Below are 26,607 nucleotides of genomic sequence, written 5' to 3' on the forward strand. Positions count from 1 at the left end.
GCTGTAGCGACCCCTGATATATTAGTAACTAAGCCAAAGGAAAAAGAATTTTGTTTTGGTTTTGTTCAGTGCAAAACAAGTTGAATGTGCTTTAGAAATAAACTTCACTCACTTGCTCTACTATTTTACAGTATATCAACACCTTAAAGGTCTAATAGTGAACAATTTATGACATCTTAATCGCAACATTAGACATTTAGCAAATTATTTCAGCAATACTGATCTCCAGAGAGAAATTACAGTATTACAGTCGCTGTTTTCTGTCTAAAGCAGAGAAACTTTGTGCTTACAGTTCATGCAGTAATGTTTAATTACTCACCATATTCCCACCTAAAATGAACAGCTGCACTGCTCTGAATGTTGCGCAAAGCTTTTTATGCTTAACTTAAACAAGAAAAGTTGTTTGTGCCAAAATATGAAAAAATTGTTAAAGGAGTGGTTGTTAAACCACTTTTATATTTTAAAACAAGTGTGTAAAATATTTATTCAAATATAAATAAAGGGTTTGGGTTTTCTGTTTAAAATCAGTGCTTTAGTTACTATTTTGCAAGACAGAACTTTGTAATTCCAAGTCTGCATGAAACATTTACAATGTTTATTTTGTTCTTGCACAGTTATCTTTATTTTAAACAGTCTTTATTGATTTTAGGAACTTTTTCACATGAACTAAAGAAATCAAAACCAAACATACAAAAAATTAATTAATTAATAATAAATAAATGAATGCATGTACATACACATACAATATAAAGGTATCAAAACAATGGTATATCAATAGTAGGTGATACAAGATTAAAGTTATACAGATAAAAGATTTGTGTCAGCTTCCTTTAGAAATCATAATAGGGCATTCCATATTTTGAATTACTCCTTACATTTGTTATCTTTAACATGAACAATTAATTTGTGTTAATTAATCCTATCAAAATAAAAAATAATAATCATAAACTAACCATTTACTTCTGCTCTGAAATGGCAATCCTTCTCCGATGTCAGTTTGACGGCTTGGGTAAAATATGCTTAGCCACGCCCCTCTAACCATTAGTTTGCTGTGAGTGAATGATAAGAGGAGGAGTTAAAAAATAACCCCCACCCCCTACTCAATATTCAGTTTCAGTTGGAAATAAATCATCATGCTGAAGTAAATGGGCTCTATTTTGACGATCCAAAGTGCAAAGCGCAGGGTGCAAAAGCATTAAGGGCATGTCCGAATCCACTTTTGCTATTTTAAGGACAGAAAAATCCGCTTTGTGCCGTGGCGCATGGTCTAACAGGGTTGAGCTTATTCTCTTAATGAGTTATAGGTGTGTTTTGAGAATAAACCAATTAGAGTCTCATCTCCCATTGTCTTTAAGAGTCAGTTGCGTTGAGCCATAGCGCATTTGCTATTTTCATGACGGACTTTGTAAGTGAAAAAACTGAACATTTCACTAGCAAGAAAACAGTTAAACAGAGCATCTGCAGAGCGAGAATGAGAGAATGAGCCTTCTCATTATTTACTTTCACTCTTGTGGATAGGGGTGTTTTGATTAAAAATTGAAATCGATCTAAATTTATGCTCAATTTCGATTATTAAATCAAAAAATAGAATCGTCGATGCTGCCACGCCCCCATGTCACGTCAGCTTGGCTTGCCAAGCGGGAAAAAAACAGGCTTGTTGAAGTGCTTGTTAAACTACAGAAGCAGGAGACCTGTCCGATAGACAACACCGGCATTGCAATCCTCCGCCCGCCCCCGTTGCAAATCCGCTCGTGAAAAGTACACACTCAGGCCCTGTTTACACTGTCTTTGTTTTTAAATGGCATTTTAGAACGACAACGATTTGACATCCACAGTGGCGTGTAGCATTTCTGAGCAGCCCTCCTTCCTCTCTACCTCCGAAAATGCACAGCACTCGAGGCAGCAGGTCCAGGCAGTCAGAGGACTGCTTCAATCTTTCACTCACTTGTACTTAGTCATTTTAGCGAATACCTCAGATACTGTTGGCTGGTTCCTGTTGGTTGTGGGTCTTTTTTACTGACGCCATTATAACGACACAGATCACTGCCTATTCATGAGTCCCGCAGAAAAAGTGATTGACAGGTGGTAATTCAGTGTGTAACTTGCCTTTATTCATTTACTGTATGGTTTGTTTATGGGTAAAACAAAGACCATGCAAGTCAGGTAGTTTAAACGGTAGGCTACAAATAATTAATTGGTCATTAATTAATTAATTATTCATAATCGTAAATCAAATCGTGCCTTTAGAATCGCAAATGTAATCGAAACGAGGATTTGGAGGATCGTGACACCCTTTCTTGTGGATAGGGAAACGTGTTGTCAGACATCCATTAGCCTATACATAATTAGTTTTGGTTGTTAAGCGCAAAGATCTGTTTCAAAACTATTTCTAAATTCAGTTCTAATTTCCAGCAAACGAATAAATGAACAAAAATAACGGAGTGTGTTTAAAAAACTGAGTTATATCCTAATACACATGCTTTGCCCCATACGGTCTAAAACCTGACAGGTGGACAAATCTAAGCTTGCTTTAAATAAAACAAATATTAATATGCATATAATAAATAACACTACTACTAATAACATTATACAAAAGCAAATTGTTATGAATAAACTGAATGAAAGTTCAAAAGTTTTTGAAGTTTTTTATATTTATGTAGGCTAGAAAATAATATGTTTTGTAATATTTTAATTCTTTAATTCTTTTTCATTTTTAAAGATTTGCGTATTGCTGTACATCCTGTGTGTTTTAAGCAGCACTCTACGCTGGACTTCAGACCTGCATTAATCTGGTCTATTTTAGTTTCTCAAAATCGTGCCAGCAATGCGCCTCAACACACCTCCTTTTTTAGACCAGAACGCCTTTGGGCGCACACATGAGCGCAAATGCATTTGCTATTAAAACAGCGTTGTGCAAAACGACAAAATGACTCTTGCGCCAAGCTGAAACTAGCAAACAACAATTGCATCATGCCTTGCGCTGTATTGCACCAGGTATATGATAGGGCCCAAAGTCTTCAGCAGCTTCCTGCTCACGTAGAGTTTGCCACAATTGTACAGTCATTTACTGCAAAAATGCTCAGATAAATACTACATGCATTCTTTACAGTTTATTACTGGAATATGCACTGCATTGTGTCATTTTAAAACTTCTACAGTAACTTACTGCATATTAGGAAATTGCGGTGTTCTCCTGTAAGCAAAGTAGTCAAGTATTGCTACTGTAGGTAAAGACAAAAATTAGACTGTTAATGAAAAAATAGTAAATACTAAAAATAACGGTTTTTTACATACTGTAAAATTAAAATGTGGTAAATGGCATCTTACTATAAAAAGAAATTGCGGAAGGGGGTTTTACTGTAAAAAAAAAGGAAATTGCAGTAAGGCCCTGCTACTGTAAAACACATTTACAGTTAAATTACTGTAAAGGGGCTGTTGCGATAACTTGCATTGCTTTAACAATAAATTGTCTAACAGTGTAGACTCTCAAGATGAAAATTTCATAGCTGCTTTAAATGCTGACAGAACCATATTATTCCAAGATGGTGGTTTATTCAATTTAGCAGAAATTAAAATTAATTTTAGCATCAAAATTTAACCTAGACTGTTTTGTTCTCTTCACCTGTTTGTTAGACGGTAAATTGCTGTTGATCAGTGGTTTGGGCTGCAGGTACTAAACGTTGTCTTGATGTTGGCGTAGTAAACGTTCCTCAGTAAAGCGTATAGAGCAGTTAATGGCTTAACCCTCTTATCTGAGCTAAGGTGCTCTCCTGACTGAGCTGATAATGTGGTTGGCTTGTTTTAATGGGTTTGGGTGTAAGTGGACTCACTGTAATAGGCTGGGAGGATGAAGGTTATCCTTTCTGCTACAGCGTCTGAGATGATGCTGTTATTGGACACTGTCAATGTTTGGAGATGGCTTTGTGTGCAGGGTCATTAAGTTAACTAAAACTAAATTGTGTGATGCTTGAATATATATAAATGTAAAAATTAAATGCATATAAATGAGGGGTTTAAACTCACATGGAATGTTTGCACAGTAAAAGGCCTTTAAAATGCATGCAAATTCTAAAATTTTATCCTGTTATTGTTAAACACTAAAACTAGTCCAAAAAAATCACATGCGTTCTGAACTGAGGTGCCTGGTCAGCTGTGTTTCCTACTTTCGCAGTGTTGAGCTGAAAATATACACAGTTGCCATACTAATTAATAACCTATTAAAAATACTAAACACAGTTAAAGAGTTAGTAATAAAAATGTTAAATACCACTAAATAAACGAATAACCAAAGGACTGTCTCAAATGTTTATGATATAATTTACAGTTTTCGATGAAACTTGAGACAAGTACTCGGATATATATTTTTTGGCAAAAAATCTATCACAAAATTCTGTATTTATTCAAAATTATTTTTTAAATGCATTGCTATTTCCTCTTGAATCGATTCTGAGCTTAGATTTTTACAGTAGACGGCGCTCTAGGCTAGTTTTTAACAGAGGATGACACTTTAGGCAATTGTTTTTTTGTTTTTGTTTATATATATATATATATATATATATATATATATATATATATATATATATATATATATATATATATATTTTTTTTTTAACAGAGATTAGATTGCATTCTAGGCTAGTTCTTAACAGAGGATGACACTAGACTAGTTTTTAACTGTAGATGGCATTCTAGTCTAGTTTTAACAGAGGATGACACTCTAGACTAGTTTTTGACAGTAGATGGCACATACTAGGCTAGTTTTTAAACATATGATGACATTCTAGACTAGTTTTAAACAGTAGATGTGCTCTAGGCTAGTTTTTAACATAGGATGACATTCTACACTAGTTTTTAACAGTAGATGGCATTTCTAGGCTAGTTTTTAACATGACATTCTAGACTAGTTTTCTAACAGTATATGGCATTCTAGTCTAGTTTTAACAGAGGATGACCCTAGACTAGTTTTTAACAGTAGATGGCACACTCTAGGCTAGTTTTTAAAAGAGGATGACATTCTAGACTAGTTTTTAACAGTAGATGTGCTCTAGGCTAGTTTTTAACAGGGGATGACATTCTAGACTAGTTTTTAACTGCAGATGGCACGCTTTAGGCTAGTTTCTAGCCGTATACATCAAATGCAATAATGTAGACTGCTTGTTATAAAATTCGTTTTATTTTTCTTCATTCAGAATTTTCTTAGATTTCATGTATTAATGTGTTTGATTTTGTAAAAAAAATTATAGAAATTGGTTACATTTATTTTAGACAAAACTGGCCAGAAGCAGGCTTTTATAAAATCACATATGAGCATTCAAAAGCGGCTTTCTACCATGCAAATTAGCTATAATCTTGCTATAATTAAATTTAAGTAGTAATAATAACTGTATAATATAATATAATATTCATTCATTCATTCATTTTCTTGTCGGCTTAATCCCTTTATTAATCTGAGTTTGCAGCACTGGAATGAACCGCCAACTTATCCAGCACATTTTTACGCAGCGGATGCCCTTCCAGCCGCAACCCATCTCTGGGAAACATCCACTAACACTCATTCACACACACACTTATACACTACGGACAATTTAGCCTACCCAATTCACCTGTACATGTCTTTGACCTGGGGGGAAACCTGAGCACCCGGAGGAAACCCACGCGAACGCAGGGGGAACATGCAAACTCCACACAGAAACGCCAACTGAGCCAAGGACCGAACCAGCGACAAAGCAACCTTCTTGCTGTGAGGCGACAGCACTACCTACTGCACCACTGCTTCGCCCATAATATAATATAATATAATATAATATAATATAATATAATATAATATAATATAATATAATATAATATAATATAAAATAATATAATATAATATAACATAACATAACATAACATAATATAATATAATATAAAATAATATAATATAATATAATATAATATAATATAATATAATAAAGTTCCCTCACTGTGTGTTTTTTTTAAACAATTCACACACAATATATACTTGTTTTAGTGGCTTATGAGGACTAATTGGCATTTTAATTTATGTATTTTATACTGTAATTGGTTTATTTTATCGGGGGTTCTTAAACTTTTCAGCCCACGACCCCAAAAATAACAACTCCAGTGACTCGCTATATATACAATATATACAAATATTGCACACAATGTTGCACACACACCAATAGGAATTATATAAACACAAGCATACTGACAACTCAAAGTGCAACAGTCTAACAACCATATAATTTTTTTATAGTCATTATCTGTTTCTTTAATTTAATATTAACCTCACTTAATGAGAATAGTGGGCACAATATTTACAGCACAAGACTATTATTCCTGATACAATTTTGAAGACCACTACTTGGACATCATCCTCCATGTTCAGTTGGGGGCTTTATTTTTAATGTTTGCGAGTGCCTTAAAGGTGCCAAAATTTAACATTATACCATAAAATCAATCTGCAGTAACTCTATTGCTGTTGCGTTAATCTATCATAATAACCCCAGGGGTCGCAATCCATTCGAAAAAAATATAATTTATTTGCATGTTGTTGTTTTTTTTTAAATGGAACTATTAAATAATAAGTATATATGAAATATATTTCCAGTTAAAAACTATATCATCTGTAGGTTATGGATACAATATGGTAATTCTAATAGTTTAATAACATATGTGAGTGACCAACCACCCAAATACCTCCCCAATCAAACCCTCATTGCAATTTTTGGATGTCAAAAGACACTGCTAAAGATTTTTTCAAACGTTTTGAATTACAAGGACACACATGTTCTCATAAACCACCTCAACATTGTAATACAAGTCATACCAACAGTATTATACAAATCCCTCATAAACCACAAAAACCAGTTCACACACACACTGACCCGCACACACAAACTGACCGCAACATAAATGTGGAATGCTGAGGGTTTGGAATTGCAGTCCCCATTGAGCTGTTCTGCAGCACAGCCCTGTATCCTGGAGTCTGTCACCCATGAGTCATACTGCAATATATCATGAGAGGGAGGGGAACAATACCGCTGCAACATTTAAAAAGAGAAAAGGCACAACAGGAAGTCAGTGCTCAATATTGATCCACTTTTCTTGCTGCTTGACTGCACTTCTTCAAGGATGAGTTATGAAGCAAAACACTGCATATGCATGGTAATCATGCAAGGTTTCTATTGCTCTGAGTAATTCACCCTGAGTACTGTCTTTTGCTCTTGTGTCACCCACACTTGTGCAGGAAACAAAAACACTCATCTTATTTCTGCAGTAGAGACTCTTCTGTGCTGTAGCCTCGTTTGCTGCTGTTCTGAATGTTGCCGGACAGCGTTATTGCATTAAGCGCATTAGGTCAGTGTTCATAATGACAGCTGGGTTTTCTCCATGCTCTGATCGTGCTGTTTGTTTCCTCTCATTGGTACAGAGTGCCCACTTGGAGTTGATAGATGCCTTAATGGCAGTGGGTGCCATGGAGACGGTGAGCACAGTCTTGGCGAGGAGCGGATCGGAGTTATTGGGTACAGATACGACATGGGACAGAGCCCTGCTTTGCTGGGTGAAGACGGTGAGTCTGGTAAAACACAGCCACAGCGCTTCTTCAGCAGCTTGAACATGTCATAAACTAATAAGCTTATCTTAACTTCCATTCACAATCTTTTAAACTATGGTAAAATGTACACATGATTCATTTTTATGATATAAAGATGCAGTAATGGTATATTAGTGTAGGCCAACCTTCATTTTATTGAAAGAATCCCAGTATTGATTTTCCTTTGGCTTTTAGTTTATGTGACCTCCAAAAGTTTACAATTCTTGCATGTATACAGTTAATCTTCCCAAAAGAACACATCTTTAGCCAAATTTTGAAGCTTAATTACAATCGCTATGAATTAAAAGTTAATTGCAGGGTAATATAAACTCACACCACTGACCACCATTGAGCTTCCAACAATATTTCTCCTTAATATTTGAGTTAGTCTTGTTTGAAAGACTGTAAATGCGGCTATGAAGGTTAGATGAGGTTTGACTTGATGTGCCTCAGCACTCCCATTTAGACACTTATTAACGATCACCATTTTGAAAACCTTAGTAAATGCTTAATTAAAATCTTAAAAACATGGGGGTATTACTGAAGTAATTTATATATTTTTAATAATATTTTTGGATCTGGAGCTTGTTGACCTCAAGTCTATATTTGGGCATTTAACTAACTAACTAACTAACTAACTAACTAACTAACTAACTAACTAACTAACTAACTAAATAAATAAAAGTATAATAATAAAATTGAATTAAATAAAAAAAATTAATTAAAAATAAATAAATAAATTAAAAATAAAATAAAAGTAAAATAATAATAATAAAATAATAATAATTCTAATAATAATATTAAATTGTGTGCATATATATATATATATATATATAAATATAAATATAATATAATATATATATATATATATATATATATATATATATATATATATATATTAATAAATATATATATATATATATATATATATATATATATATATATATATATATATATATATATATATATATATATATATATATATATATATTAATTAATGAATAAATAAATAAAAAATGAAAGAATAAATGAATAAATACATTTACTAGAGGACGATGGTGCCACAATAGTAACTAATTTTTGGGTTGTGGCCTACAAAAACATGTCATGCATTCGGCACTTTATCTGCTCACTGTCATGCTTTACCAAACTTTTATGAGCTTCGTCTTTGGAGGGCACTATTGGATTCTTAATTCAATCTAAATATTTTTGAAGAGAGAATGTATAAAGTTAAAATAAAACTCTCTCTGCTTACCAAAAAGCAGTCGTTCCCTAAAAAAACCTGGATTACTTTTTTAAAACCTTTTTATACCTTCTTGGAACTTGAGGGTCACATTGACTTTAATTGTATTAAGAAAGCTATTTCTATTAAAGCTCTGCCCCATGTAGGAAAGTTAAACAGATTTGAAACTACATGAAGGTTGGTAAATTATTCCAGAATGTTTATTATCAGGGGAAACTGTACCTAAAATATTTACACTGTTTATATGTTGGCTTACTAATAATACAAACCCATAATATATTATACAACTGATCCTAAAATAGAACCCTGTGAACACCTTCACAAAAATAAAACCCCACAGTGGGCATGACTCTCAGCAAATAGCGTCATGTACACTTCTTTGACTTCTGGTGTCATTTCATTTTCATAACATGTCTTTTTTATTCCTTTTGTGTAGCTGAATCAAAAATTGAAGGAACAAACTGAAGGTACACAAATCGACACATCTCAGTCTGCTGAACCACAGCCTGTTCAACCCTCGGTAAGAAACTAACAAGCTTGACAGACTTGCCAGAAAGCTCAAAGGCCACATGTGTACGATAACTTGACCCCTGTACCTTTACACAAAACAGTCACTCATTTCCTTAGCAGCCTTATCTTTTTCCTCAAGGTCTGCTTTGCTATCTAATACCTATCCTATCTTCTGTCGTCTTCTCACTTCCCCTCGTGCCTCTTTCTCTTGTTCCTTCACTTCTTTCTGACAGTGTCCCACCCGCTGGTACTGGAAACTTGTTCCTGTAAGTCTTTCTCTGGTCTTCCATTCCATTTTCCTTTCCTCCATTTTCCTGTCCCAAGCCTATATCAACCTGTCCTCTCTCGCCCCCTGCTGACTGCATAGCTTATGTAGGTAGAACATGATTCAGCTGACCTGAAGTCAGGTTAATCACATTTTATGACCTATACATTGGCCGACACGTTATCTCCATGGCCAGAAATTTGCAGAATTTTAGCCCATTATTTATTTACTTGTGTAAATGTATGTTTATTCAGCTTATAAATTAATTTCAGTAATATTATTGACTAAAATGAACATTTTCATTTCATTTATTTACAATACAGGTCTTTTAGTAGAGATATTATGTGAGAGACTTGCTTTGTTCATCAAATGAGTGAATCTAATTGGATTTGGATTGTAAACATTTAATAAAAGTTAAAAGGGTATTACTTTTTATACAAAGTTTTTAGTTATGATACTCCCAAAAGCATATCACCAATAAGTATGCATATTTTTCTCAAAATTCTGTGCAGAAATGGACGCAGATTATTTTTGGCCATGACAAATGAAGTATAATGATTGTAGCCTAAATATTGTTTGGATTTTACTTCTAGTAATGCAAAACAAACAGGCTGGACAATATTTAAAAAATGTGACATTGCGATTTTTTGTTTTTCTACGACATACTTTGCAATATGAATCACCTGTTTCACCAATTTGACTTGAATAGCTTTAATTTTAAAGAGTTTAAATTTTAGATTGATTAGCATGATACTGTAAGGGAGTGCATCTCCATAAAATACAATAAATAAACAATCTACAAACACAGAGCAATTCAATTATAACATGTATTATTAATTTTTTTATTCATTCATAATATTGTGTTTATTTATACTTTGATGCATTTATATAATTTAGTATAATATTTGTTCATTTTCGCTTTAATCTGTGTTTATTTGTTTTCCTTTACATTTTATACATATTTTAAATCTTTTGAAATAATTATTAAATTGTTATATTTAATATTAATTTAAATGACTTCATTAATGGTAGTTTGTACTAACTTGTCTGGTAAAAATGTGTATTTTTATATTTTCTATTAAAATGTATTAAAGTACTTAATTAAAGTACTTAATATTAAGTATATTCACATTAAGTACTATCATTATGGTGGTACTTGGAGAGACAATTTTTTTCTGAGGTGTACTTTGTGAAAAAAGAACCACTGCAATAGAGCAAAAGCAGTGTTGGAAAAAGTTACTTTTGAAAGTAATGCATTACTATGTTGAGTTACTCCCCCAAAAAGTAACTAGTTGCTTTACTTAGTTACTTGTTAAAGTAAGTAATGCATTAGGTTACTTTGGAGTTACTTTTGTGTTACTTATCACCTTGCTGAGGCTTGATCTCTTTCAGAACTTGTTTTTTTTTTGCATTGTAATAGAGGAGCTCTGCATTTAACACTGCACTGTATAACCAACACATACATTTATCTTTAAAAAATACACTTAAAAAAAATCCATTTTACGATAATGTTATCTGAGAACTTCCTCCCCGGAGCTATACATGCCATACATACAGATTAATGAAAGTTTAAAACAACGTGTGTTTGCTATTTTTGTACTATTTGTAAATTTATTTTGTAAAATTTGTCTATTTTGTCTAGTAAAATCACTGTTCATTGAGACGATAGCAATTTCCTTTTCTTCAATGCACCCAAAATAATGAACACATTCTCTCATTGATGCATTGTGACTACTTAAATTTTAATTTAGCAATTTATTTTTTAAAAGCTCATTAATCAAACTAAAAAGTGACTAGCATTACATTTTTAAAAAAGTAACAAATATTATTACTATTTTTTTAAGTAATGCGTGACTTTACTCGTTAATTGGAAAAGTAATATTATTATGTGACTTGTGTTACTTGTAATGCATTACCCCTAACACTGAGCAAAAGATACAAATGAAATAAACTTTGTTTTATGGTTACAGGTACAGAATTTGTATAATCAAATATTAAATGATATTGCATAGTCTTCACTGTATAGATAAAGTCAATAAAGTTACACTTTCAAATGCCTGAATGCTTTTAAAATGTGGATGATAAACTCAACAAATATATACAAAACAAATATCACACACACACACACACACACACACACACACACACACACACACTCACACACACACACACACACACACACACACACATATATATATATATATATATATATATATATATATATATATATATATATATATATATATATATATATATATATATATATATAACGTATACGTAAACAGTTCTCAGCATATATAAGTACACCCCTCACAAATCTATCTTTTATTTATTTTGTATATATTTACTTTTGTTATTCTCAGAAGTGCTTTTATTGAACATGTTAGTTATGAAACATGCAGTGCAAATAACAAAACAAACAAAAGCCGTCACACACATATACAGTACACATTTAGGGTCTATAAAATATCTTAACAATTTTAAAATAAAATACAAAAGAACAATCATTTTAAGTCAAAGATACAAAAACATTTTGAGAGAGAGAGAATTTACCTCATTTTAACAAAATTTACCTCCATCAGCCTTTTTTTTAAATGTATGTATTATTGGTATCTAAAGGAAGCTAATATTATATTTGTGCATCTACAATCAGATTAGTCAGTACTGATGGCAAATCTGCAGCTTATCTAACAAAATAACTTAAGATAATAGTCTAAAAACAAGTACAGCCAAATTTATGTTATAGAAAAATATGAAATACACAATTTCAAAAAAAGATTAAAAATCAAGAGAAGCAAACAATTTGAAAAAAGTTTTTTAAATTTTGTAGGTTGTAATTTATTTTTGCAGTATTTTGCTTACATTTAATTGTATTATATTTCTATTTCTAAATAAGTTTGATGACTAAAATATTATTAGAATAAAAATATCTGTTTATTAAATCTGTTTTGTTTAAATGCACTAAAATACATTGCCTATATTCACTGAGAAATTAATACAGATATTCATTTTGAAAATGGGGTCTACTCAATTATGCTGAGCACTGTCTACTGCTGTTTTTGAGGATTATGTAGTTTGCAGTCCTTGATCCAGCACTGTAAATATAAAAAAATACACAGATCTCTTAGAGGACATGATGTATAATTAAATATATAATCTAAGTAAAAACAATATTGTTTAGTTTAGTCTTCTGAGAATATCTTTTAGATTAGAGGGCGTCTATTGTCTCAACCTTCTTCATCATCATTTGCATTACAAAGAATACGCCAGAAATAAACATGGCATGTAAATTCTGTCGATAACCATGGTCATCGGTGGTTAAGTAAATATAGTGTGTCTTTGTGATATTAGTGCACTTCTCTGCTGCATGTTGTGTGGATCATGTATCAGGTGTTCCCTGTTCACACAGCTGCCTCTGTTCATTTCTCTGACCTGTTGAAGACTAAGTCTCTCGAGTGTTGGCTGTCCCACTTCCCATTAACAATGTCCTTGCTGTTTCCACAGCTTGCATCTCGTTCGCCTTTGCTGCATTTTTGTCTTCAATGCACTGCTCGCATGGATTTTTTCATTTTCATGTCTAAGTGTTCAGTCATTTAGATGTTTGCTGCTGTCTCTGTATGCATTTCTCATGTAGGATTTGGACTCGCACACAGATTTGCTGATTGCAGATTTGTAATATTGTCCTGTTATTGTATAACAAATGCACTCTGTCAATGAAAAGCAAACAATTTCACAATGTCAGTGTTGAGTAACAGCCAGCATAGCACTTTTTTCCATTCCTGGAGTTCAAGCCAATATTTCTCTTGTTCAGATCCGGTACAGGAAGGACAGGATGCAGTCTAAGCTCAAACCTTGTTTTCCTGTGGTAAACGAAGTGAAGGATCTCTCAAACGGATGTGCCATTGCTGCTGTTATTCACTATTACTGTCCTAGTCTACTGAGATTAGAAGGTACGCTCGCATCTCAGATCTTCATCTGTTAGCTTATAAATGAAGAAGAAATACATTTCAGGGATTGTTTTGTTTATATGTGTTTTCAGATGCATGTATGAAGGACTCCATGACTGTGGCTGACAGCTTGTACAACCTACAGCTGATTCGAGAGTTCTGTGACAGTTGCCTGAAGAGCTGCTGCCCTCTAGTGTTGGAAGATTTACTCTACAGCCCCTCAGAATTAAAGGTAAAGAGACTGACATAAATTAAAAGATTTAGAACAACGTAAAATAGTACAGTTAATTCAATTCAATTCAATTCAGTTACTAAAATACGCTACTCAAACTTTTTCTAAAGTGCGTGTTTTTAAGTATGAAGTAGGCCCCTGCTATGTTTTTATTGTGGTCATGAATCATTTATTTTTAAATACTTTGTATGTCACTTTTAAAAGGATTGTTCACCCTATAATGAATAGTCTCGTCATTTACTCACCCTTTTATACAGTTAATCTAGGGCCATATATACTTGCAAAATAAAATAAAGTTTTGCAAACAAAAAATATTGTATTGATTAAAAAATAAATGCAAATCTCCAAAAAATCGCAGAGTGAAAATGTATTTTTGAGAAATAAAAATTTATTTTGCAAAAAATCAAAAATAAATAAATAAATAAAGAACTGCAAGGAAAATTAATGTTTTAAAAAATATAAAATAAATTTGCAAAATAAAAAGCAAAAAAGCTAATAAAAATCAAGCAGAGCAATAAAAATCCAAAATATTTGCCACAAAAACCCCATACATATATATATATATATATATATATATATATATATATATATATATATATATATATATATTTTTTTTTTTTTTTTTTTTTTTTTTTGCAAAACATTTTTTATTGCATTGCCTTTACAAAAAGTCGATTGCAGTGGTCATTTCGATTTGCTTTTTCGTCAACCGTTTGCGATGCTGTTTTCACTTTGCATTTCACTTTGTGGCCCAGGGGTCCGTTCTTCGTACGTGGATTACTCAGTAAGCTGGATTTGGATGTTGACGGTTTGACACAATCCAGGATCGTTTCGTTCTTCAAAGCTGATCCGAGAGTTGTTGTCATAGCAACAGTTCTGCTAGGTCAAACCTGATCGGGAGCAGGTTCAATTTATATAAACAGGATTAGATCGGCTCAGTTCAAGCAAAGATAATTCAGAAAGTATGTTCCGAATTCTGATATTTTCTTACAGTAGTAATATATACACTTGGGAAAATGGTACATATTTTTTAACTAAATATATAAAGTTATAGTCATTAATAAAATAAATAAAGTTATACATATTAATAAAACGTATGCAATCTGCACCCTCGAAATGAAAGTACAAAGACTACCTGGTGGTGCACAGAGATAACTTATTGAAATGAACTATTTAGATCGCTTTAGTACAAATTGTGTATAATAGAAATGCACAATATGTGACTTTTTTTTAAAGCAATAATACATTTATGCAGTCATAAACATGTTTTGATAGTTAATATGACAGTGATTTGATGCTTCACAAAAGTTGCAGACGCCTTTACCAATATGAAAATGCTTTTGTAAACAACCAGTTATTCTTTACACCGATTAAAAAAACGGCTGCTATAATAAAAAAAATCTTTTCTAATTGTAGAACTAAATACATTTGCATTGAAATACATGATGAATACTCTTGTCTTGACACATGAAAGTGTAAAGCCTGCAGCTCACAACAAATGTGGAAGGTTATTGCGTGTCATATTCAACAAACTGTTTACTGCTAATTTGATGTAATTTTGCTCACATGGATAATTGAATATTAATCAGATGATGTCATTACGCCGCTATGCCGTCAGCCAATCGTTGCATTGCTGATCATGATTTCGAGGATCGATAGATCTGTCCTTCATAACACACGCAGCGATCTCAGATCAGTTTATCCAGACATTCTAATCTGATTCGCGAACTTGTTTAAACCAAATTAGCGAGAGATCAGTTATCAAGATTAAAAGATCCAGGATCTGCCAAATCATCTTAGATCATTTAAGCGAGGTACGAAGAACGGACCCCTGATTAAACAAGGGGGCAGTGTTAAGGGAACTTGAGTGTTTATGGCAGACCTGCCTCCATTCAAGCGACATCATCACCTGAACACAGTATCACCGAGGTGGTCTTACAGCCCAGTAGGTGAACGCCTGATGTAAACGGCCAAGTTCCCTTGACTCCGCCCCTTTGTCAAATCAGGACCACAGAGCGAAACACGCAGAAACGTGAAGTGCAAAAAGCAAATCAAAACGAGTATTGCAATCGACTGGACAGGTTTTGTACTCCAAATTTTTGGAGACTTGAATTTATTTATTTTTTTGCTCAATACTTTCTTTTTTGTTTACAAAACTTTATTTTAACCTTATTTTGCAATAATATACAGTTGAAGTCAGAATTATTAACCCCCCTGAATCATTAGCCTCCTGTTTATGTTTTTCCCCAATTTCTGTTTAACGGACAGAAGATTTTTTTAACACATTTCTAAACAAAATAGTTTTAAATAACTTTTAACTTAACTGGGTTAGTTAGGTTAACTAGGCAGGTTAGGGTAATTAAGCAAGTGATTGTACAACAATGGTTTGTTCTGTAGACTATCGATAATATATAGCTTCTAGAAAATATAGCTTGAAGGGGCTAATAATTTTAACCTTAAAATCTTTTTTTTTTTAAATGCTTTTATTTTAGCCGAAATAAAACAAATAAGACTTTCTTCAGAAGTAAAAACATTATCAGACATACTGTGAAAGTTTCCTTGTTCTGTTAAACATCCTTTCGCAAATATTTAAAAAAAGACAAAAGGGGGTTTAATAATTCTGATTTCAACTGAATGGCCCTGGATTAACTTCATACCCTTCACTTGTTTCAAACCTTTATGAACTCCTGTTGAACAAAACAATATTTTGAATAAAGATGAAAACCTGTAGCTAAATTATTGACCTGGTACATAGTGCTACTTAGTACAGGTTTACCACGTCTTCAAGATATTTTCTTTTATGTCCAACACAAGAAAGAAGCTCCATAATAGTTTGAAGCCACTTGAGTGTTTAAAAAATCTTAGAAATAATTGTGTTTTCAAGATTAATAGTAATAATCAGACGTGCATTTCCTTAAACCATTGTTAGCCAACTAAGGTCGCAAGTTCCATAATTACAAACATAGTTCATTGATTTGACGTTTCCCAAATCCGTCATTCCAATGAACATTTGCAAACTGCGTCGCAAACTTGTATGCTTGCAGCTACGCCTCTGGAGCTGTAGTTCCTGGTTGTGTTCTATTCCCAGTGATCCCCCCTATGCCTATCATTTAGAATGTTCTAGCATTTAAACTTGGAGTGCTTAAAAGCATTAAAGTCATCTCTCTTAGGTGTAATTTGCTTTCAAAATATTTATACAGTTCGGTTTTAGCGATCTTCATGTTTACAATTGTGTTGCCTTTGTAGTGCGCTTCACTTTGAAAACATTGATGTCATTTTAAACACAGCCGTGGCTCATGATGAAAGCTACTGTATATGTGACCTATTATTTAAAGGCGTAATTAATGTTACGTCTTCAAACCTTGTGAAAACAAAAATATATAGCATACATTACTGGTTTTAATGAATAGTTAATATCAAATAGTAGGTTATTTATTAAGTATCTTTACTGTAGATAACATGGGCCTGCTGGTTAGAACATTTCTGCAGTGGTTTGCATGTGCCAAATTGTAAAAGTAGACTTAAAAAAATTAAAATAAACAATATCATACTTATTAATGATAATAATCATCATCATCATCAGATATTATTAATATTATTATTAAACTATGATTTATTCATTTCCTAATAAATAAGAAATATAAAATTTTATTTAATAATAAATAGCCTCATTATTTTTCCTTTTTATGATTTATATATGACATTAGAATATGTGTTAGCTTTTGTAAGTGATGTTATGTTTAAAAATATAATATGTAATGTTTTCAATAATATTTGTAAAGGAAACACAGGCTCTATATGTTCCATTTACATATATTTCAATTAATATGGAAAATGAGTGCATGTTTTTACCAAAACTAATATTGGATTTTTTTAAATGCGTGTAAAACAATATAATTTGCACAAAGAAATTAAGGGGTTCTTCTCTAAAGAAGTTGTTACCAGCCCATTTACAGCATCATCTTGGGCATTTTATGTTATAACTAAGGTGGTTTAAACAGATCTGCAACAGAGAAACTACAGTTTTGCAAATCACTCATCACTACATTGTTCTTTACCCAAACGATGCATCATACTATAATAGTTCAGCAACAAGTTACCTCGTTGTTTGGGAAACGCACCCCAGTTTAGTTTGTTGCTGCATAAAAGCCACTAATACAAATGGTAAATTCATTAAAATACTGTTTGCAACTGTTATGATTTGAGGCACTAAACCCACTTTGTGTATGATGGGTAGAATGCAAATCGAGATTCAGAATATAAAAATTTCTTCACCTCGTTTTTGTTCAAAGACTTTGCAGATAGAATAGATGAGGCCTTTCCTAATGTTTGTCCTAATCTTATTCCTGTGGTGTTTTTTACACTGTTTTCCCCTCTCCCTAGACAAATATACTAAGCTTTCTGGCAGAGCTCTTATATTGGTTTGAGGTCTCAAAGCCAGAGTTTGTTCAGCCCCTGCAGGACTCAGTGACTGGTAAGTGAATGTCTCAATGATTGAATGAATGCTTTACTTTCCTCTTGGTTTTATTTTTAGTTTTGGCATTTACATTGACTATGTAAATAATGGAAATGTAAGATAAATACTTTTTGTTGTTGCAGAAACTTCTGGAAAGATCAATAATGGGAACAGTGGATCCAGCAATGGGTATAACAGAAAGCAATGTTGTTGTTTAAAAGCTTTATTTATGATATTTATAAAGTATAAAGTAGTTTAATACACAAAATTATAATTTAATTATTTCTAAAACTATTATAGATTTTATAACTAAACATTATTAACTTGTTTTTTATATGCTAGTGGATCACCTTCTATCTTCAAAAAGCCTTTCCTCCCCATCTCTTCCCCTGTGACTGTAGCAACAGGTGAGGCCAACATGCAGTCACTGTGTCCTGAGTCATCAAATGTGTCTGTGCTGTTCTTTCATTGTATATGTGTACACACTGTTTATTCTCATTCAAATAAAGCAGGGGTCACCAAACTTGGTCATGGGGAGCTGGTATCCAAAGGAGTTTAGCTTTAATGTCTCTCAACACACCTGCCTAGAAGTTTCAAGTATACCTTATAAGACCTTTATTCGCATGTTCAGATGTGTTTGGTTAGGGTTGAAGCTAAACTCTGCAGGACACCGGCCCTCCAGGACTGAGCTTGGTAGATCCTGACATAAAGGAACAATCACATGGTCTGTGTTTGCATGTTGAATGTGTCATCCAGTCTTGTGTGTTTGTGTTGTCTCTATGATTAGGATCTCTGACTCAGTCTACCTCAATGTCTCATGTAGAGGCAGCAGGACGATCATGGAGTAAGAAACCACTTAGGTAAGGTATTTCCATGTCGCTTGATGTATGTAATTTTTTAAAAATAACACTTTGACTTAACAATATTTTTTTATGGTCCTTCAGTCGTCCGCTGTCTGCTGTGTCCTTCAGTATCCCCTTTGGTCTGGATAGTGATGTGGACATTGTAATGGGGAACCCTGTTATTACTCGGTCTGTCAGCTCGGACAATCTCAACCCTGGTGGCCAATCCATGACACGTGTCCCCTACACGCCTCCAGAGGACCTTAGCCACTTGCTGAGTAAGGCCCCTGGGCCTAATGGCCCTCAGAGAGCTTCCTGGGGTACTCGAACTCGTCCAATGCTGGCTGAAGAGAATGGCATTGAGGAAAGTGAGACGGGAGAGCTTCCAACCATTGAAGAGGCTCTGCAGATCATCCACAATGAAGAGAAGATGGAGCCTCGCCTTCACCCTGAGGGGGCACCCGATGGTTTCTATCTGCATTCACCAGATGATCCAGCTAACGCAAGACTCAATGGCAGCCCAGTGACTCTCAGCTCTTCAGCCCCATCCCGCTCAGGAATGCTCTACCACAGAACACCAGGAGTCCCCCCAGAGCCCAGCCGCACCAGACATCCCTCAGAAGGATCAAGAGATGACGACTCTGTATTAAGAGATGGAAGCGTGGATTCAGATGCTTCCGAAGATCTTCCAAAAACCCACTCCACCCCTGTCACACCCGCTTCCGGTCCTCGCATAACACAACCTCGTGGTGAAGAGACGACGGACAGCGGTGTGAAGATGACAAACTTTGCAGAGAGAAAGAAGAAGCTGGTTCCAGAGCAGGTACGGCCCAGTGAGCCAGAGGCACCACAAATGACAACGTGGGCCAAGAAATCAGAGGAGAGTCCCAGTAAGAGTCCTGCTCTCAGCACTGAAATGTCAGAGCTAGGGGCCAGGCTGGAGGAGAAGCGGAAGGCCATAGAAGCTCAGAAGAAACGTATTGAAGCCATCTTTGCCAAACACCGGCAACGGCTTGGAAAAAGTGCCTTCCTACAGTTAAAGAAGGAGCAAGAGGATGGAGATGGTGAAGAAGGACATCATGGGGGTGGCAGTGCCACCTCCGTAGAAGACGACCTTAGCCGTTTAGCACTGGAGGAGAAACTGGCACGTTTGGAGAGGGAGGAACAGCAGGAGGAGCAACAGGAGGAACAGTTGAACAAGGGCCCATTAGTAGAAGAAGAGGGGAATGTTAAGCCTTCTGTCAAACAGGACAAGCATGGAGAGAAACAAAAACCTGAAGTAGAAACTCCTGGAGGGAAAGGCACAGCCCCACTGGGTGAATATAACAATGCTGTTTCTAAACTAAGTGCTGCACTCAGTTCTCTTCAAAATGATATGCAGCGCCTCTCAGAGCAGCAGAACCAGCTGATGAAGAAAAAGGCAACTCCTACCAAGCAGGCTTGGGTCATCCCACCCAGCTCCAAACCTTCAACGACTACACCTCGTTTGTCAAGAGAGTCCACTCGTGACCTTTCCTCAGCCACCTCCTCTCCTTCCCCCTCTCGAAAGATTTCAGGTCACACCGGTCCCCCAAAATCGCCTGGAGCCCATCGTAGGGCACAGTCTGCACCTCCGAAGAGCCCCAAAGTGCATCACCACCCTCGACCTGCAGAGCTCAAGACACCCATTTCCACTCGAGTCATAACTCCTCCTCAAAGTGTGGACAACATTCCTCATTTACGAAGAGTGTCTCCATGGCACTGCAGGGATCAGAACTCGTCCTCCTTCAGCATAGGTACACCCAGTCAGAGTGAGTCCCGCTCTGCCTCATCCCTGGCCAGACCAGAAGATAATTTCTCAGACACAGGCTCCAGTGAAGACCAAACCATCTTCAGTATGGACTTAGATGGTGGATCCTCACAGGTTCTGCCCCGAAAGGAGCGTCAGGGTGGTGGCAGCAGCTCAGGAGCTCCTTCTGAGTGCTCTTTTGAGAGTGATATTCCTGTAGCAGCTCTCAACGGAAAGCGCGGTAGTCTTATCGAGATATCATTGTCATCTCTCAAAGCATTAGATGGGGAAGAGGCAGATCAGAGCCAAGATATCTTCTCAGACTCTATGAGCGACCAAACAGAGCCAGAAACAAGGGGTGGAGTTGGATTCTTCTTTAAGGTGAGTGCAGAATCAATTGTTTAACTTGTAGCCTAAAAGGTGTAAACATTTATTTAACAGTCTGAAACTGTTTTGTAGCAGGATGAAGCTCGACCAGAGGATGAGATGGAGAAGAGAAGAGTCGCATTACTTGAGAAACAACAGAAGCGAGCAGAGGAGATGAAAAGACGAAAACAGGAACAAGAGAGAGAAAGGGAGGCAAGGTGAGGCTTACCAAAAACCAAGCTTGAGGATTTTTTTGCTTCAGCAAATCATTAGGCTTACTACCTTCCGGCATATTTTAGTTGCAACCATGACCAGGCACACCTGAGGCAATTAATTAGGACCTGAAGCAGCACTTGATAATTATAAACAGGTGTGTTTGATCAGGGTTGCAACTGAAATCTGCTGGAGGGTAGTTCTCCAGGAACAGGACTGGTGACCCCTTTTCCTACACATAAAAATACCATAACATGTATGCAGATATTTGAGAAACATGCTACGTGAATACACCTGTTTATTCAAAAACATTACTAAAATCAGTTATTTTCCTTTGAGAAAGTGCACACTGTGTCAGAAAGTCTTTTCTTTGGTCTGTGTAACACCACACATTGCCAGTTTCCCATTTATAATTCTGGGTTGCCTTGATAGAAAACACAGTAATTTCAACCACCTGGTGTCAACCCTACACACTGCACCTTTAACCTTGACAAATAATACCAATTTAAATGGCATTTGTGCAAATCTAAAACAAACAAGAAATGATGTGCTCCTAGAGCAGTGTCACCCACATGACGGAACTCATCGTGAGAATTGGGGAAAAAACTAAACGTGCTAGACTTTCTGCGATGGTGTCGTGAGGCGTCGCAGGGATGGTATTTGTTGTCATGGACTATGACACATTACATGAAAAGAAACAATTAAATCTTTATTTACGATGCCCATTTGTCATTTACAAATTCCCATGAGACCCTACGTCAAGGAAATCATTCCCAAATAGTAACAAATTCATGTGAACTGACCGGGGCTTTAGTTATAACAGTGTAATAACCAATTGTGTCCATAATCAATGTTCTGATAATGAATGTTATCAATATCTATAAATGCATCAGCAGGTCATCTTCAGTGGATGAGCCTCGCAGAGGAGAGGAGAGACCCCAGACACCTTCTACTCCCCCACCTCCCCGCACCCCTCCACCAGAGGGCACTCCTCAGCGGCGTGGTGACTTCACCCGCCAGGAATATGAACGGCGGCACCAGCTGAAAATAATGGAGGATCTAGATAAAGTCCTCCGCCAGAAACCCACTACTGTCAGAGGGGTCAAGAAGCAGAGGCCCAAAACTGTGTTTAGAGATGACTCAGACCTCTCCCGCAGCCCTGCCAAAGGGTTTATGGGTAAGTCATAGGTCCATCGTTAGGTTTCCTTCCCTTTGATTTGTATATTAATAAAGCCCCACATCACGTGTCTACTTGCCTCTCTCTCAGGTTCAAGACTAAATAAAGTTTACTCCCATTCAACAATGAATCTCTCCTCTATGGCCAATGACAGTGGGACATTAACTGTCAGAAAATCTCCAAGGTAAACTGATCTGCATGTATTCTCTTGATAAAACACGTCTGTTCCTCCTTTGTGAACTAATCTACAAACATTAAATTATTTCCACAGTCGTTCTCATTCACCTTCCAGACTGCTGTCTCCAGGACGTCTTGCTGCACAGAATGGGGACTGGGATAATGCATCTACTATTTCATCCCCAGCCTCCATCCCAGAATACACTGGTAAGCTCTAAAAAAGGACACCATTTGCAGTTAGTGGTGCTTGCTATGAGAGTTGTTTACAGTTGTGATTAGGTATTTGAACAACCTCGAGAATTTAATTTGATTAGCTATGATTTGCACTAATTTAAAGGTCTGATTTCTGAAGCATGGCTTTGCTTAAAGAACCACCAAACTAATTATGCAACTCATGTTTAACCATTTAATGTCTCTTACTTTCCTTTTGTGGTATTGTAAACAAAGAGGAAAGTACTTCAAAAGCAGTAAAGCAACAGACTTCTAAATAATTCTTCTCAACATGATCTGTATGGTCAGTATGTTTTGACGGTCAAAAAGGATGCTTGATTTCCCTTTCTTCCTACACATGTAACTAATCAGGCACAGTAAATAAATGACTCAACATGTGTTTTAATACAAAACGGTGACAGAATACTGTGTTTAAGTATGCTTTCACACAACACATCCTATAATTTTCTCATGCCTGTCTAAACACTTTCGGCCGTTTGAGCAAAGCAATCAGATCTAATGTAATTTTAGCTACCTCTGGAAGTGGTCAGGGGTGGACAAAACCTTGTTTACCCGCTTTATTTAGCTTAGTCCACTAGCATAGGGATTGGATTGTGGAAAATATTTCTTAATGCCAAATCTAAACAGCCCATAGAAAGATCAAAAACCCTAATGATGATCCCTTTTTTCAGGACCTAAACTCTACAAGGAGCCAAGCTTCAAGTCCAATAAGTTCATTATCCATAATGCCATCTCGCGCTGTTGTTTGGCAGGAAAGGTTAACGAACCACAGAAAAACAAGATTGTAGAGGTGAGTGACCCATCAGTCAACATCTTGGTGCACTCCGGGCTCTCAGACTCCAACAGATATTTGCATGGCGCATTTGAATGCATGATGTAATGGTATGTTGTTTCTTCTATGCTAAAAGGAAATGGAGAAAAGTGCTGCAAACCATTTCCTCATCCTGTTCCGGGACGCCAGCTGTCAATTCCGGGCAGTTTACACCATGAACCCTGAGACAGAGGAGATGGTTCGGCTCGTTGGTATTGGCCCACGGGTAATCAGTCCCATCATGGTGGAGTCGATCTACAAGTACAGCTCTGACCGCAAGCAGTTCACAGCCATCCCGTCCAAAACCATGTCCATGAGTGTGGATGCCTTCACCATTCCCAGCCACCTCTGGGAGCGCAAGCGCCCGGGAACCCCAAAGAAGCTCGGGACCCCAAAATAAACCTTGCTGGAAATACCAACAATGCCTGAGCTGGCCACGTCACGCCGGGTTTCTGTCCCGTCTTTAGTAGAGAAGCAGGGACACGGTGACGTGCTTGCCAGATGAAAAAGTGGGATAACAAATCAAACAGACCCTAATACAGAAACCCTAAAATGAAGTGCCCTCAGAGGTGACCGTGCAAAGCCTCTTTGCGCATAACTACACGTCAGGTTACAAAGATCTGTTCATAAAACTCCATTGCCATTTTCTTCAGGTAACTCAAGAGATCTCAAGTCATGTTTAGAAGAAAACAATACTCAGCGTTTGAACTTGGCGAATCTTCCATTCTCGTAATTTAAGTACCATGAATGTCCTCCACAGCGCAAATAAAAAAAAGAAACGCTCCTCTTGTTTGCTCATTGAGCTTAAAGGTTTGATGTGTGAAAGGATGCCGCGGATGAAATCAGATCTTTGATGAATGTAGGGCACAAACCAACACAAGCCTTCTTATCGTCTGTTAATTGTCAACAGCCTCTCAGTCTTACCTGACTTGACTGTTGAATTGTATTACAAATGGGCGCAGCAACTTAACCTTTATGTGACGTTTTAAGAAAAAGTCCCCTGCTGCTGTGCGTTTCGTGTCTGTCTAGCTCTCTAACGAAACCGCCCCGTTATTCTGCCTTCCTAAAGTCAGTCATAGACACCTGGATGTTTGTTTTCTTACTTGGGAACTAATCAAACTGGATCTCTCAAGCTTTTGGAACTCAGGAGAGAGCATGTTGAAGATCTTTCCTCCCCTCTTGCTTTAATTAAGAATGAATGAAAAAAGAAGCAAAAAGATGCCAGAACGTGCTTTCGATTTCCACTTATATAAAAAAAAAAATGAAGGATGTCTTTGTATTCTGTTTAGCTGTACCTGAAATAATAATATAAGAAAAAAAAATTCCAAGGCTGATTTAATATACTGTATATTTGAATGCTGAATTCTTTCCTTTTTGACGATGATTTGTATATTGTGGAGATTTGTAAGACATGAATAAGCTACCCTGCTGCTTCACTAGTAGAGCTGGATGTGCTGTTGTGAATGGGAGTGTGAGCGGGACGGAATGAGACAATAATACGCAAGTCTAATCTTGATTCTCGATTACGGACCTAGAGCTGAGTGAACAAGTGGTCTTGTTTGGCGTAAATTAAATGTACACACTGAAATGTGACATACCAATAGCAAGAAACTCTTAACAGAAAGTGAATGATTGGGCAGATGAGCCGCCTTTCTAATGAAGGTCTATTAATTGTCTTCAAACTGTCTAACTTGGCCTTATTGGTTTCTTGAATGGCTCTAGTTGTCTTTTTGTAAAGAAAATAGTGGCATTTAATCTGTTCCTCCTCATCAAAGCACTAATAGAGCTGATTCGGTTAGGCTGCTGTCTCCTGTCGAGAATCAGACTAACTTTATGTACATATTTTTGTAAAGAGCAAAAAAAAAATCATTTTTGAAATGGTTGAATGATGTTTCTGTGTCAAATGAGTGGGAGTTGTGTAGTCTGCATGTGATTGTCTGCTGGGTGGAACGTGATGGTTTAACGTAACTGGATTCTGTGCAATTTTGTAGTATGTTAGGTCACCTGAGGTGTATTTATTTGGGTAAGGATGAGCTAGAGTTTTCTGTTTAGTCTCAGATTTATTATTTATGTTCTGGCAATTGTGGTGATTCACTCGTTCATTTCAGAAAGCACATTGATGTTTTGTATATTTTCCTTTTGCTGTTTCCATGTTCATGTCGGTAGATTTTGTTTTCTCCTAAGTTCTTTTGATTATGGATCATTCCCATCTGACAGGATTAGAAAAATAAAATCATTTTTAAATAATCTCAATTATTTCTCACCATCATCACTAAGTTTACGTTTTGTAAGTTACGTTCATTAAATCAGCTTTTGCCATTTTATATACATTTTCATTTTACTTATAAACTAGGGCTGCGTCTGAAATTGCCCACTCAGTAGTTACTGCATTTGAATTTAAATGTACCACTTGGCCCTTAGAAAAGTATCTTCTATACCAGAGATGCTCAAACTAGGGCTGGTGGGCCAAAGTTGCCCAGTTGTAACCTTTGATTTGGCCCACCATCCCATCTGAGAAAGGTGTGCAAATGATGGGCAGGGTTGGGGTGAATACTTTGAACCGAGATTGTCATTTTAAGTTTAAAGTAATCTTTTTTTTTTTTTATTGCTGAGCTACAAAAAAAAAAAAAAAATCCAACTGAAATTAAAGTTTCTTTCATTAATTCATTCATTTTCTTTTCGGCTTAGTCCCTTTATTAATCTGGGGTCGTCACAGCGGAATGAACAGCAGCTTATCCAACATATGTTTTACGCAGCGGATGCCCTTCCAGC

The 26,607-nt window shown here is 35.8% G+C and overlaps 1 protein-coding gene across 16 annotated transcripts in view; it reads left to right on the plus strand.

Moving 5' to 3' along the window:
• camsap3 (calmodulin regulated spectrin-associated protein family, member 3) overlaps nucleotides 1–26,088 on the plus strand; it is an 84,533-nt gene extending 58,445 nt beyond the window's left edge. Inside the window, exons 3-18 of one of the 16 annotated variants that reach the window (XM_021474746.3) lie at nucleotides 7,433–7,573; nucleotides 9,277–9,360; nucleotides 9,584–9,616; nucleotides 13,427–13,565; nucleotides 13,655–13,794; nucleotides 18,178–18,268; nucleotides 18,394–18,439; nucleotides 18,593–18,657; nucleotides 19,038–19,110; nucleotides 19,195–21,241; nucleotides 21,320–21,444; nucleotides 22,333–22,616; nucleotides 22,707–22,800; nucleotides 22,888–23,000; nucleotides 23,696–23,814; nucleotides 23,933–26,088. In XM_021474746.3, the coding sequence (XP_021330421.2) occupies nucleotides 7,433–7,573; nucleotides 9,277–9,360; nucleotides 9,584–9,616; nucleotides 13,427–13,565; nucleotides 13,655–13,794; nucleotides 18,178–18,268; nucleotides 18,394–18,439; nucleotides 18,593–18,657; nucleotides 19,038–19,110; nucleotides 19,195–21,241; nucleotides 21,320–21,444; nucleotides 22,333–22,616; nucleotides 22,707–22,800; nucleotides 22,888–23,000; nucleotides 23,696–23,814; nucleotides 23,933–24,235 (3,897 nt within the window). In that variant the 3' untranslated portion in view covers nucleotides 24,236–26,088. The remainder of the gene's footprint in view (nucleotides 1–7,432; nucleotides 7,574–9,276; nucleotides 9,361–9,583; nucleotides 9,617–13,426; nucleotides 13,566–13,654; nucleotides 13,795–18,177; nucleotides 18,269–18,393; nucleotides 18,440–18,592; nucleotides 18,658–19,037; nucleotides 19,111–19,194; nucleotides 21,242–21,319; nucleotides 21,445–22,332; nucleotides 22,617–22,706; nucleotides 22,801–22,887; nucleotides 23,001–23,695; nucleotides 23,815–23,932) is intronic. The other 15 variants (XM_021474747.3, XM_021474748.3, XM_073945041.1 and 12 more) reach the window with 15 other exon arrangements.
• The last annotated feature ends 519 nt before the right edge of the window (nucleotides 26,089–26,607 follow it).

The sequence above is a fragment of the Danio rerio genome, chromosome 3 (genome assembly GCF_049306965.1).
Source record: "Danio rerio strain Tuebingen ecotype United States chromosome 3, GRCz12tu, whole genome shotgun sequence".
NCBI lineage: Eukaryota > Metazoa > Chordata > Actinopteri > Cypriniformes > Danionidae > Danio > Danio rerio.